The sequence below is a fragment of the Acinonyx jubatus genome, chromosome A2 (assembly GCF_027475565.1).
Source record: "Acinonyx jubatus isolate Ajub_Pintada_27869175 chromosome A2, VMU_Ajub_asm_v1.0, whole genome shotgun sequence".
Classification (NCBI taxonomy): domain Eukaryota; kingdom Metazoa; phylum Chordata; class Mammalia; order Carnivora; family Felidae; genus Acinonyx; species Acinonyx jubatus.
Window position 1 is genome coordinate 102,617,571 of NC_069383.1, and position 20,628 is coordinate 102,638,198.

General features: G+C 42.6%; 1 protein-coding gene across 2 annotated transcripts in view; it reads right to left on the reverse strand.

The window, feature by feature from the left end:
- VWC2 (von Willebrand factor C domain containing 2) overlaps positions 1–20,628 on the reverse strand; it is a 124,711-nt gene that overhangs the window by 66,886 nt on the left and 37,197 nt on the right. The window contains exon 4 of one of the 2 annotated variants that reach the window (XM_053218731.1): positions 14,993–20,021. The exons of the other annotated variant lie outside the window; for it this stretch is intronic. Within the exon in view, the coding sequence (XP_053074706.1) occupies positions 19,885–20,021 (137 nt within the window). The 3' untranslated portion in view covers positions 14,993–19,884. Of the gene's footprint in view, positions 1–14,992; positions 20,022–20,628 lie in introns of those variants that run through there. 2 annotated transcript variants of the gene reach the window in all.

Below are 20,628 nucleotides of genomic sequence, written 5' to 3' on the forward strand. Positions count from 1 at the left end.
CTGGGGATGAGGAATGGAGGACAGAGCAACATACAAATGAACTGCATCAAGTCAACCTTGAAGTTTGCCCCAAGGCCCACATAACCCCAAAAATGTCATTCAGCTAATCACAACAGCCCTGCTCAAGGATCAGAGGGGATTGTTTGGCAAAATAGGAACCCTACCTCACCCCCAAATCCAGGACTCCCTAGGACCTCTGCTAGTCTTGCCCAATCAATATACTGTCCCCAAGGTGCAAGGCCAACTTTCCAGCCCTTGTATATGATCATGCAAAGATGATCATCCTCCTCTCTGGCCTGGATGCCTCCTGTGGGTTCCAGACTCCCCATTCCCTACGGGATAAAACCACTTGGATCTCTAACTGGCTTGCCAAGCTTAACTCATCTACAACTGGACTCCTAACCCATCCCCCACCATCTTGATGCATCCACATTCTTCTCAGCATCAACAAATATCAATCCCATTCTTCCAGCTGCTCAGGCTGAACTTGTTGCAGTTCACCTGGACGCCTTTCTTTCATGTCCCAATCCAATCCATCAGCAAATCGTGCTGGCCCCACCTTCCTGGCATGCTTTTAGTCCCGGCTCTGCTCATCCCGATTTCCTGGATTTTGTGCATTTCCAACTCAAGACGTACATAGTCTATAGGTGCAATTCTGGAAATGGCTTTTGCCCTGGAGCACTTTTAGCATGATCTCCTTGGGGCAGGGTCAATTTATGAGCCACACCTTTAACCCCAGGGCTAGTGGAACACCTGATGGGCATTTGGTAAATGGCTTAGGAAAGGAAAATGACTCCTGGGCAGAGCTCATTGCCAAGAAGCTAAGAACACTTGAGAAATCTTGACAACGTTCAATTTTATCTGAAGGTCAAGGAATCCCCACACCCTTCTGCGTTCTGGAAAATGGCTGACAGCAAAGGATTACCTCTTCCCCACATGACTTCAGTGAATTTCACAGATACTCCTGGTTTACCCATGATGAAACCAGACACAGAGCCTTCAAATCCGCATTCTTGCCTCATGAAGGATTAGCCGAACTGCTTCATCCCCAGTGACCAATCGGAAGGAAATGCATATCAACCTCTCTCCAGGGTCCTGAATTTGGGGCCACCAGTCAGCCCGAGCAGCAGCAGACAGCAATGCCTCCACCCGTACCACGCTGGCCATGTTCTTGGATGGCCAAGATGATTCCTCCCCTTCATCCCATGGTCCCACACCCAGTTCTCTCTGCCTTGTTTCCTCTCCACCATCAAACAAAACCTATGTGGCCTAACTGGGGACATGTGTCGCTCTTACGGCCACAGCATTTTGGCCTATTGCAATGGTCCCGCCCCCCACCTGGCAGTAACCCTTTCGAATGAAAGTCTATTCTTCCTAAGTTGGAATTTTTAAATTTTTTTATTTTAATTCCATTACAGTTATCATAACGTTGTATTAGTTTCAGGTGTACAATATAATGATTCAACAATTCTGCACTCAGTGCCCATCATGACAAGTGCACTCTTAGTCGCCTTAGTCGCCTTCACCTGTTTAACCCATGCCCCCCCCCCCACCACCGAACAGGTTGTTGCTGTAGTCAGAATTTCTTCTCAGTGTCAGAAAGACACAGGCACCCAGTCTTTGACCACCTACTTCCAACAGCTGGAGATCACCGCCCCCTCAGTGTCCATTTCAATGGGGAACAGCTCTCATTATGACAAGTCTCGCTTTACACTGAGCCCTAATCTGTCATCTGTGCATTCATTCTACCCACAAGGATCCTCTAAGCTACACGGAATAAAACCAGTTCCTTCCCCAGGAGTACTTGGTTATTACATTTCTTCCTCAAAACCTCAAAACCTTCTCCTCTCCAGATTAAATAATTACATTAAAGGAATACAACACTCATCCTCTCATCCCTGAATCCTGGTGTCCACGCAGTAGCGAATGGTCCTTTCTATGACTGTGGGTGACAAAATTTCAAACGTTAAAGTATCAACAATCAAAAGCACAGAGTAATATTTCACAACAGAGAATAATATTTCACTCAGAATTAATTAGAACAACTCCAAAGAACCACTATGATGAACAAGTTTGTTAAGAATAACAGGAGAAGGGGCACCTGGGTGGCTTGGTCGGTTAAGTGTCTAACTTCAGCTCAGGCCATGACCTCACGGTTCATGGGTTCAAGCCCTGTGTCCGGCTCTGTGTTGACAGCTCAGAGCCTGGAGCCCCTTTTGGATTCTGTGTCTCCCTCTCTCTCTGCTCCTTCCCACTCGCACTCTGTCTCTTTCTATCTTTCAAAAATGAATAAATATTACAAAAAATTTTTAAAAAGTAACAGAAGAGTGGGTGGCTGGGGACAGGTATCCTCCACTTGGGACCCATGGGCAGACTCCCAACACAAAAGAAGAGTCACTCCCTACAGGAGGTGACAACACATGTTATTGCATCACTCATGTTAATACATGAATTCTGGGGCACCTGGGGGTGGCTCAGTCAGTTGAGGGTCTGACTTTGGCTCGGGTCATAATCTCACGGTTGGTGAGTTTGAGCCCCAGGTTGGGCTCACTGCTATCAGCACAGAGCCCACTTCGGATCCTCTGTCTCCCTCTTTCTCTGCCCCTCCCCAGCCTGCTCTAAAAAATAAATAAATATTAAAAAAAAAAAAAAACATGGATTCAGGAGACATGGAGATTAATGAACTTTCCAGGTTAAAACCACCGACTAGAGAGGAACCATGAAAAATTAATGTTAGATATACGCTAGTCCAGGAAAACTATCACCAGGCAAATGGGCAGGAAGGCAAGAGTAAAACACAAAGCGAATTCACAAATTCTGCAATCGCATCCAGTGAACTCCACCTATGATGAAATCATGATGTCAGAGGTCAGAGAACTCTAACCACACGGAGCACCTAGCACCCCATGGAGGAAGCGGTTCTGATGGAAATGGCTTCACTTCTACTCTGGGACTTCTACTAGCTAAAGACATTTTCCTACACTTTAAAGAAAAAAAAAAACCACGAAGATCTACAACTTGCAAGAACAGAGAGGAAGAGAATGCCTCCGATTCGCTCCCAGGGACTTTGAAGAAGGGGGGCCCTGCAGGGAAGAGCTGAACACAGTCACGAGACGGAGGAGTCCCCACTGCAAACCCCACACCCCATTGTGTTGACTGCTCTTTCGAAGGCGGAAGAAAAACGTCTCAGTAGCTGGAGGACAATCTGTAAAACACACCCCTCTGGCTGTAAAAATCATCACAAGCAGCAACAGAGATCTGAGAGCAGATTAACCAGAGGGAATAACAATAATGAAAGAGATAGCTGCCAATCTGCAAATGAGCCGCTAGAAAGCTCGGCTTCCAGTTAGCACACAAAATCTCAGGACACCACCCTTCCCACCAAAATAAGGAGCTGGATCGCTATATAACCATAGGGGGTTTCTTGTTGTTGTTTAATGTGTTACTCATTTCAGAGGTAAGGGCCCCAGGTGACCAAAGACATGAGCCTCGATGGGAGAAAAGATGTCTTCGTGGCGGCAGAGTGACTGGCCAGGAGGGGGTGGCTCATGCGGTCACCAACTTTAATGGCCACCAGGGACGGCCTGATCCTTTACACCAGCTCGGAAGCAGGTTTGCACCCAACACCTGCCCCTTTCCACAGGTTCGTCAGTGGCACGGGAGAAGTTTGGGGCAGGGCTGCAGAGCTAAGAGACCCTACGAGGCTGTCTGGGCCCTAACTGAGTGCTGTGTATGCCCTCGTGGGCACCGAGCAGACAGGAACCGCCAAAGCCAAGGAAGCCAGGAGCACAGCTGCAGGGGGAGGGGAGCCCCTCAGGGACCAAAAAGCCAGCAGCCAGGTTGTAAATGGAAAGAGACCCTGATGGTTCAGAAAGCTGGCCACGGGAATATAACAACAACAACAACAATCTCAGGTCAAACTGGGCTACAAGGATCACCGTGGCCAAGCCCTGAGGACATGATGCTGGTGGGGAATTGACTCCACCAAGGAGGCACCACGCTGCAGACATCGGGAGATACCACCGCACAGACACCAAGAAGGCTGAAGGTTCTAAGTGACAACACCAAGCCCTGGTGAAGAAGTTTGGCAACGGGGAGTCTCATACGTTGTTGGCAGGAGTGTGAAGGGGTGCGAAATGCTTGAAAATCGCCCGTTTCTTGTGACTTTAAAATTCTTTTTAATGTTTATTTTTGAGAGAGAGACAGACAGACAGACAGACAGAGGCAGAGTGTGAGCTGGGGAGAGGGGCAGAGAGAGAGGGAGACAGAATGGAAGCAGGCTCCAGGCTCCGAGTTGTCAGCACAGAGCCCGACACGGGGCTCCTCGAACTGTGAGATCATGACCTGAACTGAACTGAGATGCTTCACCAACTGAGCCACCCAGGTGCCCCAATTTCTTGTGACCTTGAACACAGACCTCATGCGTGGCCCACTCCTCACTGCTCACCTAATAGCCACAGAAGTTGAATGCCCATGCAAAGACTGGTACAAAACCGTTCATGGGACTGAATTCATTACAGCTGGAACCGGAAGACACCCGCATGTCCGTCAGCAGAGAAATGCATCTACAGACTACAGTATATCCGTACAACAGAGCACTACTTAGCAAGAAAAAGGAGCTGATATACAAATAAGCACGGAACCACGGAAGAAGGTCAGAAATACTGGCTGAGTGAAAGAAGCCAGGCACAAAACATCTCACGTCTGACTCCCCTTATACGGAGTCTATAAACAGGCAAAAATTACCTACAAAGATAGAAACGAGAAAGTAGGTTCCTCTGTGAATGGAGTGGGAATTCAATGGCATGTACACGAAGGGATTTTCCGGGGTGATGGGTAGGTGGATGCCTAGGGCTCTGATTTTTGCAACTATCACTCAGAAGATACCTCCAGATCACCTAGGCGAGAGGCCAGCGGGCATTACGATTGTGGTCTCATAGGATTGAATATGTTCGCCTACTTTATAATCTGCTGCCTGTTGGTCCTCTTACTTGCAGCCAGCCTGAAAGGGGGTGCCGAGATCCTTCCTTGTGAAACACGGACACCCTCAACACCTTGGAACTATCGAGAATCAATCAGGTCCCTTCAAAAATCACCACGGTTAGAAAGACAACCAAGCGCTAGGGGAAGGTGGAATGATAACGTTCCTCTTCTCCCCAAGGCCAATCCTTCAAGACTGGCAGCCATTGAGTACATACCTCCCAATAATCACTTTACATTTAAATGGACTAAGTTCTTCAATCAAAAGACATAGGGTGGCTGAACAGATTTCTAAAACACAAGATCCGTCTATAAGTTTCCTACAAGAGACCCACTTCAGATGCGAGGACATACACAGACTGTTAAGTAAAGGAATAAAAAAAGAATGCTTCATGCAAATGGAAATGAAAGAAAGCTTGGGTAGCTATACTCGTATGAGACAAAACAGACTTTATTTTATTTTATTTTGTTAAGTTTTTAAGTTTATTTATTTTGAGAGGCAGGGGCAGTGCAAGGGGGGGAGGGGTAGTGACACAGGGAGACAGAGAATCCCAAGCAGGCTCCATGCTGCCAGTGCAGAGCCCGATGTGGCGCTTGAACCCAAAAACTATGAGACTGTGACCTGAGCTGAAACTAAGAGTCAGACGCTTAACCAACTGAGCCACCCAGGTGCCTTTGGATAAAACAGACTTCAAAACAAAGATCGTAATAAGAAACAAAGAAGGACTTTACAGAATGATAAAGTGGTCGATCCAACAAGGGGATATAATATTTGTGAATATTTATGGACCCTACATAGGTGCAGCTAAATATTTAAAGCAAATATTAACAGACCTAAAGAGAGAAGTTGACAGCAATACAGTAATATTGAGTTTTTAACACCTCACTTACATCAGTGGATAGATCATTCAGACAGAAAAATCAATAAGGAAACAATGTGTCCTTGAACAACACGTTACACCAGAGGGACTTAATAGATATATACAGAACATACCTTCTTCTCTAAGGCACAGGGATCAATCTCCAGGATAGGTCATATGTTAGGCCACAAAACAAGTCTCAATAAATTTCAAATTAAAAGCACACTGAGCATCTTTTCCAACTACCATGAAAGTAGAAACCAATCAGAAGAAAAAAACTGGAAAAGTCACAAATACGTGGAGATTAAACAACATGCTAATGAACTTCTATAGGTCAACAGAGAGGTCAAAGGAGAAATCAAAAAATACACCGAGGCAAACGAAAAAGGAAATGCAACATATCAAAATCTATGGGGTGCAGCAAAAGCAGTGCTATGGGAAAAGTTCACAGTGATACAAACCTACTTCAAGAAACGTGAAAAACCGAGGGGTGCCTGGGTGGCTCAATTAGTTGAATGTCCAACTCTTTTTATTTATTTATTTATTTATTATTTATTTATTTATTAACGTTTATTTATTTTTGGGACAGAGAGAGACAGAGCATGAACGGGGGAGGGGCAGAGAGAGAGGGAGACACAGAATCGGAAACAGGCTCCAGGCTCTGAGCCATCAGCCCAGAGCCTGACGCGGGGCTCGAACTCACGGACTGCGAGATCGTGACCTGGCTGAAGTCGGACGCTTAACCGACTGCGCCACCCAGGCGCCCCTGAGTGTCCAACTCTTGATGTCAGCTCAGGTCCTGATCCCAAGCTCATGGGATCAGGCCCCACGTGGAGCTCTGTACTGTGCATACAGCCTGCCCAAGATTCTCTCTCTCTCCCTCTGGTTCTTCTCCCATGCTTATTCTCCCACCCCCCTCTCTCTGTTAAGCAAATTCCAATGGTATTTTTCACAGAAATAGAAAAAACAATCCTAAAATGTGTATGGAACCACAAAAGACCCCAAAGAGCTAAAGCAATCTTGAGAAAAAGGAACAAAGGTGGAGGTATCCTGCTCACTTATTTCCAATTATACCACAAAGCTACAGTAATCAAAACAATATGGTATTGACATAAAAATAGCCTCACAGATCAATGGAACAGAATAGAAAGCCCAGAAATGAATTCATAGACATATGGTCAATTAACTTATGAAAAAAGAATGAAGAATTAAAAATGGCAAAAGGAGAGTCTCTTCAATAAATGGTGTTGGAAAACCGGATGGCGACATACAAAAACACGAAACTAGATTACTATCTTATGCCGCTCACAAAAAGCAACTCAAAATGGATTAAAGACTTGAATGTAAGACCTGAGACCACAGAACTTGTAGATGAAAACACAGGCAGCAAGTTCCTTGACATTGGTCTTGGTGATGATTTTTTGGATTGGAGTCCAAAAGTAAAGGCAGCAAAAGCAGAAATAAGCAAGTGGGACGACATCAAACTAAAAAGTGTCTGCACTGCAAAGGAAACCATCAACAAAGTGAAAAGGCAATCTACTTAATGGGAGAAATATTTGCAAACCATGTATCTGATAAGGGGTTAATATCCAAAATAAATAAAGAACTTACACAACTGAAGAGAAAAAATGATCTGATTAAAAATGGGCAGAGGATCTGAATAGATATTTTTCCAAAGAATTCATCCAGATGGCCAACAGGCACATGAAAAGATGGTCAACATCACTCATCAGCAGGAAAACACAAATCAAAACCACTAAGAGATAGTACTTCACACCTATTTGAATGGCTGTTATCGAAAAAGACGGGAAATGACAACTATTGGCAAGAAAGAACGTGGAGGAAAGGGAACTTTTGTGCAGTGTTGGTGGGGATGTAAACTGGTACAGCCACTATGGAAAACAGTGTGGAGGTTCCTCAAATAATTAAAAATAAAACTACCATATAAGCCAGAAATTCTACTTCTGGGTATTTATCCAAAAGAGACCAAAACAATAATTTGAACAGAGATATACACTTCTATGTTTTCTCAGTAATTTTTACAAAAGCCAAGATAGAGAAACAACCTAAGTGTCTACTGATGGATGAACTAATAAAGAAGATGTGATGTATATATACAACTGAACACTACTGAGCCATAAAAAGAAGGAAATCATGCCATTTACAACAAAATGGATGGATCTGAAGTTATTATGCTAAGAAATATGTTGGACAGAGAAAGACAAAAAAAAGTATGATTTCACTTATATGTGGAGTGTAAAAAACAGAACAAGTGAGCAAACACAACAGAACTCATAGAGACAGAGAAGAGAATGATGGTTGGCAGAGGGGGCAATGGTTGGGAGGTGGGTAAAATGGATGAGGGGGGGTCAAGAGATACAAAGTTTCAGTCATAAAATAAGTCATGGGGACGCAATATATGGAATTGTGACTATAATCAATAACATTGTGCATATTTGAAAGTCGCCAACAGAGTAAATCTTAACAGTTCTGACCACAAGAAAAAAGTTTGTAACTTTGTGTGGTGATGGATGTTACTTAGACTTACTACAAGTGATGTCTCGCAGTGTATACAAACGCTGAATTATTATGTTGTATGTCTGAAACTAGCGTGTCAATTATACCTCAATAAAAAAAAAGAGTCAATGAAAGACTAGCAACAGTGTTGAACGTATGGGAAAATGGTATTCAGTATTAATAAAATACTAAAATGGGCTGGTCTCTTGTGTAAAAAATTAGACACTGCTGCCTTTAAGATGAATAATAAAATTCAAAGCACTTCAAACAACTTCTCAAACTATTCAAAGACACTGAAAATCAAAATACATCCACTACAATTCTAGAATGCGCAAAGCTTCAACCAACCTGCACGAGTATAAATGTATCAGAACTGACTATTAAAACCCAAGAATGTTGAAAAACACATACAAATCTAAACATGCAAAACTATAAGCCCTACTCAAAAACACAAGTGCAACCTGAGATGTCTAATTCCATTATCAGAATATGAAACATGATGCTAAGCAAGAAATTATAAAAATAGTCGAAAACATATAATATTATATTTAAATAAGGGAAGGTTATAGGGATAACATGTATACACTTAGGTGTAAGTGTTCATTAGACAAGGAATAATTGTGAATAAATTATTTTTCCCTGACTTGCTAAAGATGAAAAGCTTTGCCTAAGAAAATACACGATTCATATAATATTAAATTTACCATAAGGCAAATAATATTTTGTACTTGCTAAAAAAATACATATGGATATCTATACAGTACACCTACTATGTGCCAGACTATATTAAATATCTTAGGTCAGTTTTTGTGACAATGTTTTCCAAAGTTTCAAATATGCATTTAAATCTATCCAGATGTATAAGAGCTTTCCTAAAACTTAACACGTACCTGCTGAAAACTTCTGATGGTAGTGTACAAAAGTATTAATAATAAAAACTATCATTTTTTGGACAGGTAATATTTATTTCCACTCATTTTTTTTTCATTTTCATTTTATTTTAGATAGTGTGTGAGTAGGGGAGAGGGACTGATGGCGAGAGACAGAGAGAGAGAGAGAGAGAGAGAGAGAGAGAGAGAGATCTTAAGCAGGTTCCATACCCAGTGGGGAACCCAATGTGGGGCTCAATCTCATGACTCTGGGATCATGACCTGAGCCGAAATCAAGAGTCAGACACTCAACCAACTGAGCCACTCAGGTGCCCCTATTTCCATTCATTTCTGAGCAGTGTTTAATTTCAGTATGATTATTTCTTTAAGCTAAAAATAATGGAGAGGATTTTTCTTTTTTAATTGGAATTGTTCAGGCCATATGTGTCTGCACCTCCAGACACACACCTGTCCGCACTTCCTTATCTGCCTACCCTATGTTTAGAACCACATCTGGTGTATTGTGGATACACAACTGACAATCATAGATTCCCTCATTATGGGCTTTACCTTTTTGAATCCATAAATAATTTAGTAATGGCCTAGTATATGATTAATTTTTTTAAAAGTCTTATGATGTTTAGCTATTTCTTTTTTTTTTTTTTTTGCTATAAGATTTTATGTGTGGATTACTGAATTTGTTAAAGAATTCTCACGTCTTCATTTTAAAGGCTAAAAGTATGGGGTGCTTGACTGGCTCAGTCGGTTAAGTGTCTGACTCTTGATTTCGGCTCAGCTCATGATTGCACAGTTTGTGAGTTCAAGCTCTGGATTGAGGTCCATGCTGGCAGTGCAGAGCCTGTTCTGGATTCTCTCTCTCTCTCTCTCTCTCTCTCTCTCTCTCTGCCCCTCTCCAGCTCATGTGAGCTCTCTCTCTCTCTCAAAATAAACAAACTTAATAAAAATAACTAAACTTAGACTCACTGTAATGGTAGCGTAGTTGAAAAACCCTCATACATTTGCCAATGAGGAAAATGACATGAGAAGTAACTATTAGGAGGTACTGGAAAGCCGCCCAAAGCAGGAAAAACCCCGAGTGTTTACTCTCAACAGACATGGACAACACAGCCAAAGAATGAGGACTTGTAGCTTTTTGCTTGAAGGTGCTCCAAACACCCCCTTTCTTCTCTAGTCACAGAAAGATCAGTCACTGCTCCAGGGACAGAGACAGAGCTTGTAATTGACGGACTTGAAGTAAGAGAGCCACAAAAGATATGCAAAATCCAAGTACAGATCTACCTGTGCTCCTAGCGAGCACATGGGCAGCACAGAGTCTGAGGAGCTAGCTAAAAGGAAGGTGCAGGTGAGGGAGAAGTCTATCCTTGAAAGACAGAGTATATCGACTACCATCTGCAAATATGCTGCTTTTGGACAACGTGCATTTCTCAGCATGTGTGTAGTTCGTGCAAGAGAAAGCTGAAGCCTTATCAGCTGGAGGGATCAAAGGACACAGGTGGGATGGGCAGAGCAGCTGGAAATCTGGAGAGAAACTTGGAAGCAAGAACGCTGATAGATAGGTTGGACTTAATAGTAGTATGAAGTTGAGTACGTGGTTGGCCGCTAAACTTCCCAGGCCCAGTGGGACCCAAGAGGGCCAGGCTGGAAAATAACAGTCGTTAAGCACTAAGGACAGGGTGCGGCTGCCGCACTCCTGGGGACGTCCACAGTTACGGTGTGAGTCCAGGTAAGCCTAGTGCCCACTGGAGCAGAAAGGCGACCCTCAGGAGAAACAACAGAACCCAGAGTTGTTGTGGCAGCATACCTACAATGTACGGGGGGGGGGGGGTTTGTTCTTGTTTTTGTTTTTAAGTTTTTTTATTTATCCTGAGAGACAGACAGAGCAAGAGGGGGAGGGGCAGAGAGAGAAAGAAAGAGAGAGAGAGAACCCCAAGCAGGCTCAGCACTGTCAGCACAGAGCCCAATGTGGGGCTCAAACTCACAAACCATGAGATCATGACCTGAGCTGAAACCAAGAGTCAGACGCTTAACCAACTGAGCCAGCCAGGTGCCCTTATGATGCACAGCTTTTAGACAAGAATCAGTAGCCACAGAAAGAAACAGTAACAAAAAATAGGTCTGCCCCAAGCAGAAGGAAAAAGGCTCTAGAAACCAAGTCTGAGAGGATATAGGGGTTGGGTGCCACAGACAAAGTCATCAAAGCAGCTATTAAGAGATGTGCATGTTTTCTAAATATGGTCTTAATGAGTCTTAGTGACTTGACACATAGAGAAACAAAACAGAGAGATGAAAACTGAAAATAATTTAGTGGAATTCCTGGAGATGAAAAGCACAATAACTAATATGAAAAAAATGCACTACGTAAACTTCTGCAGCAGACTGGAGACAGCAGAGGAAAGAACCGGTGAGCTTCAAGGCATATCAATAGAAATTATTTAATTAAACGAAAGAAAATGAAAAACGATTATGCTCTCAAAGACTTATGGGACAATATAAGAAATTTTCATATTGAAGCTGGAATCCAAGGACAAAAGACAGAGAGAAAAAGGGGCGCCTGGGTGTCTCAGTCAGTTGAGCAACTGACTTCAGCTCAGGTCATGATCTTGCGGTCTGTGAGTTTGAGCCCCACATCAGGCTCTGTGCTGATGGCTCAGAGCCTGGAGCCTGCTTCGGATTCTGTCTCTCCCTCTCTCTGGCCCTCCCCGCTCATGCTCTGTCTCTCTCTCTCTCAAAAATGAATAAACATTAAAAAACATTTTAAAAATAGCAGAAAAGTAACTTCAGAAATAATGGCTAAAAAACTCACAAATTTGTAGTGTATTTAGCAAGGTGGGAAGACGCAAGTGAAGAGACAAAAACCAAATTTACTTCTATACCAAAGCAGCAAACAACTGGAAAATGAGATGTAATAACACATTTTCATTTAATATTGGGAAAAAATAATACTAGGAACTGAGTTGTGCAAGACCTATACAATAAAGACTCTAAAACATCACTGAGGGAAATTAAAGAAGACCCAAATGGAGGGACAGACCATGTTCAAGGGCTAGAAGACTCCATCTAGCTAAGTTCTCTATTCTCCCTAATATTCACCTTTAAACTAAACACCTCTCAATCAAAATACAAATAGGCTCTTTGGACAAGCTGAAACTTGATTAAAATGCTTATGACAATGCAAAACCAAAGTAATTTAAAAGCAAAGTTGAAAATCTTGTTCCCAACTCCTGATTGTATCAGACTTAACGTTAATTCTACAGTCGTCCAGCGTCTGACATTGACATAAAGATAAATACGTGGATCAGTGGAACAAAATAGATGATCCAGAATTAGGCCAAATTTCTACGAATCGGTTTTTGACCCAAAAATGTCAAGGTAATTCAACAGGGAGAAAATGTTCTTTTCAACAGATGGTGCTGGCATATCAATATGGGATTAAAGTAAGCATCACCCTTTCCCTTCCACTATTTACTAGAAGTATGGACCACGGTCAATGAATCTGAGACCTAAAATCATAAGCCATCTGGAAGACAACACAAGAGGAACTTTCATAACCTTTAATTAGGCAAATATGTCATAGATCGGACCCAGTGTAAACCATACCAGAAAAATCAATAATCAGACTGCACCAAAACTTAAAACTTCTGCTCTTTGAAAGATGCCATTAAGAAAAGGAAAAGGAAAGGCATGGACTGAGAGAAAATTTTCACTACGTATACCAATGGATGTGTATCAACCTCTCTAAGCCAATTATAAAAATCAAACAGCTCCATAGAAAAATGAGCTGGAGATTTGAGCAGGCATTTCATGAAATAAGCAATACAAATGGGTATAAACCACGTGGAAAGGTACTCAGCATCAGTCCGGCCATACGGGACAGTCACATGGAGGTCCACTAGAGCCGCCAGAATTTCTAAAATTAAACACTGCCCATGCCAAGTGTTGGCAAGGATGTGAAGTAAATGTATAATATATTTCACAAGTGCGCTGTTGACCCAGTTTTGAAGTCACGGCTGAGAACACTCAATCCCCCTTCGAAGGCAGTTGGCTAAGCTCCCATTCCAGCTCCTTCCCTTATCAGGCACTCACATTCTGGAGTTGGAATACGTACATTTCCAGCTGCCAAAGGCCCCAGTAACTCACACCCAGGAATGGCCACTCCTTATTTGGGACCATGGAATTATTCAAAATACCAACCCCCCAGGAAGCCCAGGTAGCTCCACCTAGCTAAGGGCATGCCACCTGCTGTCCACAAGGCACCTCCTGTGGCTCCAGTTTGCTGTCACCCTGTCCCTGGATGCAGCCTGCTGTGTGGCCCCACCCGGCAGCCTTCCCCTTTGGAGTTGTAAGAGTTCTGCCTTTCAACTATCTAAATTCCTTTGTGTTGTGTGTGACAGAAGTTAAACACTCACTCTTGGCAGTTCTGTTCCTGGGAATCTGAGAGAGCTTATGTATGAACGTTTATAGCAGCACTATTCACACTAGTAAGAAACTGGAAACAACTCAAATATCCATCAAGCAGTCAATGGATAGACTGCAGTATATTTGTAACCGGAGTTCAATAAAATCTGATGTATCCATACAGTGGAATGGAGTAAAATGTGGTATATTCACACAGTGGATGCTACTCAGCAAGAAGAAGGACAGATTTGATGCCTGCAACAACAGTGTGATGAAATCTCAAAAACCTGGCAGGTGAAAGGAACCAGACACTATGACTCATACTCTATGATTCCATTCACATGAAATTCTATAAAAAGCAAGTGAAAGGAGCGCCTGGGTGGCTCAGTCGGTTGAACGTCTGACTTCGGCTCAGGTCATGATCTCGCAGTTTGTGAGTTCGAGCCCCGCGTCGGGTCTGTGCTGACAGCTCGGAGCCTGGAGTCTGCTTGGGATTCTGTGTCTCCCTCTCTCTCTGCCCCTCCCCTGCTCACATGCTATCTCTCTCTCAAAAATAAATAAATATTTTAGAAAATATTAAAAAAAGAAAACTATTGGGACAGAAACCAGATCAACAGTTGCCTGGGAACGAGGTGTATGATGGGGACTGAAAAGTAAACTACTCAGTTAAAAAAAGGGGCTTTTAGTTACATGTAAACTAAAACCACTAAAACAATGTAAACACTAAAACTGAACTGAAAACACTATACAATCAATATGATAAAACAAAACTAATTTAACCAGGAAGGAAAATCCATACAAGCCAGTATTTCTAAGCCACCGTTTTCTTCCTAGTACTTTTTTTTTTTTAATCTCTACATCCAACATGGGGCTTGAACTTACAACCCCGAGATCATGCTCTTTCAACTGATCGAGACTGGTAGTACTTCTAGGACTTCTTCAACACTGACTACCCCAAGCCCAAATCTGCTTGTCAATTCTTCACAAATTGTTTCATTTTTTTTAACGTTTATTTATTACTGACAGAGAGAAACCGAGCATGAGTGAGGGAGGGGCACAGAGAGAGGGGGAGACACAGAATCCGAAGCAGGCTCCAGGCTCTGAGCTGTGAGCACAGAGCCTGATGCGGGGCTCGAACTCACAAACCGTGAGATCATGACCTGAGCCATCCAGGAGCCCCTACTGTTTGCTTAAAAGGTCAAAAGCTGCCTGCACTGGTCACGTCCTCAGATCTTCGTTCTCTTGTAAGACTCCCATAAATGTGTACAAATTTAATAAAATTTGTGTGCTTTTCTCTTGTTGATCGATCTCTGTTAGTTTTCATTTCAGACCCAGCCGGGGATCCTAAAAGGGGCAAGGAAAACGGTTTCCTCCCCTACACTAGGAATAATTATTTTTGGTATAGTTCACAACCTTCATTCTGTTAATGATAGAATCTCGTTTGTGAGAGAATTTTTTAATAGTCTTACTATTTTAAATGTTTCCATAAAATTATCTGGAATTTTTGTCAAGTTACATTTTATGGCTTATAAATTTGGAATTATTAGCATATTGAATTGGCTCCTCTGAAGCGTATCTTTTTAGTTGAGAAAATTCTCTCCACAGATGCTGAGATACGACACAACAAACCCAGAGAAAATACGTTAAATGGAAAGACATGCTCATTTCTAATCATGGTTTGCATGGGTATGCCGAATATTTTCATAGGTACTATCTTTATAGTAACATAGAGCAACTTTCCTCAATACCTATGTTTTAAGACAAAATTCACCAAATTTTTGTTTCTCTTGATGATTTTTTTGAGTGCTCACTGAATTCAAATGTTAGAAAAATCACAGGGCTTCTTAACTTTGTGTCATTTCTGTACAGGGTATCAAGAGATCCAATTTAGCATATGAGCTCAATCAAAATAGTCTTCCCACACACTGATATATCCCAACACACAATGATTAAGTCTGAAAATTAAATCAAACACAGTGGCGGCCCGGTTGTGCAATTTGCTGTCTCTCCAGAGCCATCTAAGTACCGTCTGGATCACAGGTTTGGTTTTCACAAGGTAACTTTCTAAAGCGCCAAAAGCTAAAGTTTTTTTTCTAATTTTTGAACACCGTGATTAAAGATTTTGAATGATTCTGAAAGAAATATACAGCCGAAATATAGACAATGCCGTTATTTAAAAAAAAAAATACGTTGGGGCGCCTGGGTGATTCAGTCAGTTAAGCGTCCGACTTCCGCTCAGGTCATGATCTCGCGGTTCGTGGGTTCGAGCCCCACGTCGGGCTCTGTGCTAACAGCTCAGAGCCCGGAGCCTGCTTCAGATTCTGTGTCTCCCTCTCTCTGCCCCTCCCCTGCTTGTGCTCTGTCTCTGTCTCTCTTTCAAAAATAAATAAACATTTAAAATATACATCAAAAAACACCATTAGGCACTTACGTTGACTCTACAGATCTTCCGAGATTAAACTGTTTCTGTAGAAAATCCAACTGGTGAAAGAGGCACCAACGAATCTGCCAGGTTTTTTTTTAATTCACAAAATGATGTGCTTAGATTATTTTTAAAATATTGGCAATTACAGCTTCCATATTTATTTCTAGGATATCACAGTTTGCTTGGACGCAATTACAAATATGTGTGCCACAACGAACTTCAAATGCATTTCGACTCCACTGGTTTATTAAGTTAACAATATTATGTTTTTTTTAATAATGCTCTGCTCTGCCAAGAATGTATTCATAATAGCAAGCAATTACTCTACTTCCGACCTTGAACTTTTAAAAATACGTTTAGAACAGAATGAGCAATTGCTTTAGATGTTTTACCTTTGATGGAATTAATTTCCAAAAGTTTTGCTTTGATTCCAGGAACGGAATTTCAAACAAAACAAAATGAAACAAAACACACAAACAAACAAACAAAACCCTCACTTTGTTTTTGTTCTGAATTGATTTTCTATCTGAAGCATAGGAGAAACTGATAGAAAAGGGACATTATTTATTTATTTTTTTTGGTGTGTTTTCCTTCTGCTATTGGAGACAACACATTGACAGCTGTTGGTTTACCTTTTGTACGACTATAAAAACCCTGCAATGGAAAATGGGTGGTGTTCACCCAGAGTAAGTGAGCTCTCCATGAGAATTCATAGTTCAGAGATGCACAGGTAAGCACACCTTCTATCATCACACATGTGAAATCACTGTCTTTAGACAGTCTTCGTAAACTTACTACTAACTTCTGAACTGGAAGCGATGGTTTCTTAAGCAGATTTATGTGTACCAGTTTTTCTGTATCTGTTCAGTGAATTCACTGTGGCCCCATCAGCCAACTAGACAAAGTTTGTGAAAATTACAAGTCCATTATCAATAGTCTCGAGAAACAGAAAGTCAATACTATTTGCTAAATGCTCCCTTTCTTCATAATTTCATTCTTTGCCTTCCTCTCTCTCTCCCTCTCTCTTTTAGCTCATTGCTAATAAAACGATTAGTTGCAAAACAGGAGAGGTCCACGCTCAGCTCCAGGCTCTGGGATGGTTCATTTCTGTGCACATCAAGCACGTTCTCAGGATCTCCTATAGTGCCAGACTTCTACATGTACTTATGAGACTAGGCTTGTGTTGCTTCTTCGGGGTAGGGTTGTCAATTTTCATCTTTTTGGTAATTTCAAATGATTGATGTCTTCCAGTTGACTTAGAAACCGTAAAGGCACTGTCAGCTTAAGTCATGGAGAAGAGCTAATTCCAATGAGGTGAACTTTACTTGCATCTCAACATATGCATTAAACATACTTACATGCCTACAGAACACAAAACAAAACCCAACTTCTCGTCAGGCTGGTTAGAATTTGTCAACATTTCACCAGTAGGTAAAAGACCCCTTTCTAACAGGCACTGGATTTCCTTTTAATTATTATTATTTTTTAAATACATTTACATTCTCTACAAAGTTCTTCTAATGTTAAGACTAGACTGGACAAAAATGGATTTCTTGAAAACAAGTATCTTTTTATTCTCCCCTGCTTATAAAATCTTAATGAATGAGCCCTTCCTTCAGGCTTTTCATTACTCATGGGGCCTGGCGGGAATAACTCAATATCTTCATTATTCTGCGGCTCTTATCTGAGATAATGAACGTCAGGCTGCCTGGGTGATAATCATTTCATGGAGCCTGGGGATTGAAGCTGTTTCATGAGAGATGTTTCTGGCATTCAAGATGGTTCAGAGCCCAGAGAAGACATGGGGTCGAGGGTCAGTAAAGTATTCACAAGAGCTAAAGAGACAAAATTTCCTCCCAGGGTTTCTAGAAGCATGGTATGGTCAGTAATTCTCTCAAAGCAAGGATGGGCAGCTGGTCTCTCTCAGTTTACTTTAGTTAGATGGGATCAAGACCTCGGGGATACATAATCAAGAAACGTTATATTTTACATTTTCGTCTGCCCAGCCATCCCCACCTGTGGGCACAGCAGGGGACAATGGAGTATGAAATGAGCAAGTTCTGTCCCCTAGCCCTGGGGCTGTCCACTGCCACTTGGGAAAGACCACGCCAACAAAGGATGGCTCCTCAGGGCGGTGGATGCCGGGGGAGGGGTGCCTGAGAACAGGCCGGTAAAGAGCTTTGGCACTGGTCCTTGAAGACAGACGGGGTTTGCTTCTTCCAGAAGGGCTGCAAGGCATTTCAGGTGAACTGAGCAACCAGGGAAAAGCAGGGGTAGGAATGTGCCCACAGGTCTGTGTACATTCACCACGGGGAAGGCAGGTAGAAGAAGACGGGGCGGGGGTGCTCTGTGGACAAGCTGGGAAGCTGTGTGGGCACTGAGCCTTTCCTTCCAAGGGGCCACTGAGAGGGCTCCAAAAATCTAACTGCTAGGAGATAAATGAATTTGCGGTTTTCAGGGGGAAATGTGCCACACTTTTTCTAAATACAGTTGACCCTTAAACAACACGGAGGTCATGGGCACGGACAATCCACACAGTCGAAAACCTGCATATAACTTTTGACTTTCCTGAAACTTGACTACAAAGAGCCTACTGTTGACCCAAGGCCTTACCAATGACATGAACAGTTGATGGATGCATACTTTGTATGTTATATGTAGTATATACTGTATTCTTCTAATAAAGTAAGCCAGGGAAAAGAAAATGTTTTTCAGAAAATTGTAAGGAAGATGGGGCACCTGGGTGGCTGGGTCGGTTGAGCGTCCGACTTCGGCTCAGGTCATGATCTTGCGGTTTGTGAGTTTGAGCCCCGCATCAGGCTCTGTGCTGATGCCTCGGAGCCTGGAGCCTGCTTCGGATTCTGTGTCTCCCTCTCTCCCTGCCCTTCCCTTGCTCTCTCTCTGTTTCTCTGTCTCTCTCTCTCTCTCTCTCTCTCTCTCTCAAAAATAAACATTAAAAATTTAAAAAAAAAGAAAATTAAAAGGAAGAGAAAAGGCATTAGAGTCCTGTACCATGTTTATTGAAAGAAAATCTCTGAAGTGTGCAGTTCAAACCCGTGTTGTTCAAGGGTCAACTGTATCAATCACATTTATTTTACGTGCTAAGGCATTTCCTTTGATTTAAATAATAGAAGTTTTAAATTTTTCTAAAGGTACCTGTGTGTGTATACATACCATTTGATCTGTTTCCTTTTTTAAGTTTATTTATTTGGAGAGAGACAGAGACAGCAAGTGGGAGAGAGAGGGGCAGAGAGAGAATCTCAAGCAGGTTCCGCACTGCCAGCACAGAGCCTGATTCGGGGCTCAAGCCCACGAAGACGTGAGATCGTGATCTGAGAGGAAACCAAGGGTCGGACGCTTAACCGATTCAGCCACCCAGGTGCCCCTGATCTGGTTCCTTTTAGAGATGAGCAAAGTGAGGCCCAGATGTGTTCGGTGGAACCGTCAGCAGCCGCGGTGGCTGGAACCGAAGCCAGCAAGCCTGCTGAGGGCTCCAGGCTGTCTTGGGGATTCTCAGATCCCCCTGCCCGGCTTTTATGTGTCTCTCGGTCCGCATGAGTGGGAGGTGACAGGGGGCCTTCTGTCTGTGGATCTGCAAAGAATAACTGGGTACTTTTGTTTTAAGCGATTATCTTGTTAATTTACAAAATGACTTAACGCTAGAAAATGGGAAAGACCAGAAAACCTGTGAACTGACAGAGCAAAGAACACTGTTCTTTCTGTGCACCCAAAACGGACTGCTGAATAATGACCTCAGAGACATTTATGCATTAGTCCCAAAGAATAATCGAATGTTAGCCCTCTAGGGCCCTCTAAGTCACCTGGTCCGGTCCATACCTGAATTCGGCACCACGGACTCTGGACGCTTTTGAGGAACTGTTCCAACAGTCAGAAGCAACTCTGTCAGCCTTTCCGTGGCCACCCACGCACCGTAGCCTTTCTCGCAGAGGTGACCTGCATGCAAACGCACCAGCATTTGGGGGTTCTCGAGGGTGGAATCTAAAATATACCTACCGTGGTCCGCTCCTCACGTGACCACAGAGTTGTTCAAACAATGGCTACTGTCCCACCCATCCCCCCACCCCCGATGTTCGGAGCATTCGAGTCACAACACAGGTTAAAATACAGACCGTCTCTTCAGGGGCCTACATTTCTTATGATCTATGACATCTGATTGCTTCTCATTAAAGAATTGGTGATATTTTTCTCCCATCTGATAATGCTTTACTCCATGATAGGTGATGTGCTTTTAGTAGACTCTCCGCAAATGTGATTAAAGATAAATTCCGTGCACAGCTGTCAGGGTTACCAAATTGCAACCCCTCTTAAGTGAAGGCATTTGTTTTAGAAAAGATGAGATACAATTTTCAGAACTGGTGGTTTATGGCTCCCTCCTGGGGTAATGGGCTCTTTTATACCTGAAGTTTATCTTCCTGAAAGACAAATAAAACGTGTGGGTTTTCTGTTAGCGAAAGAGCAGAATGTGTCTACTGATCAACAAAGAGAGTATTTTATATCCCCTCGTGCACCCGCTGGAAGTCCTCGCAGAGAATATTCATTG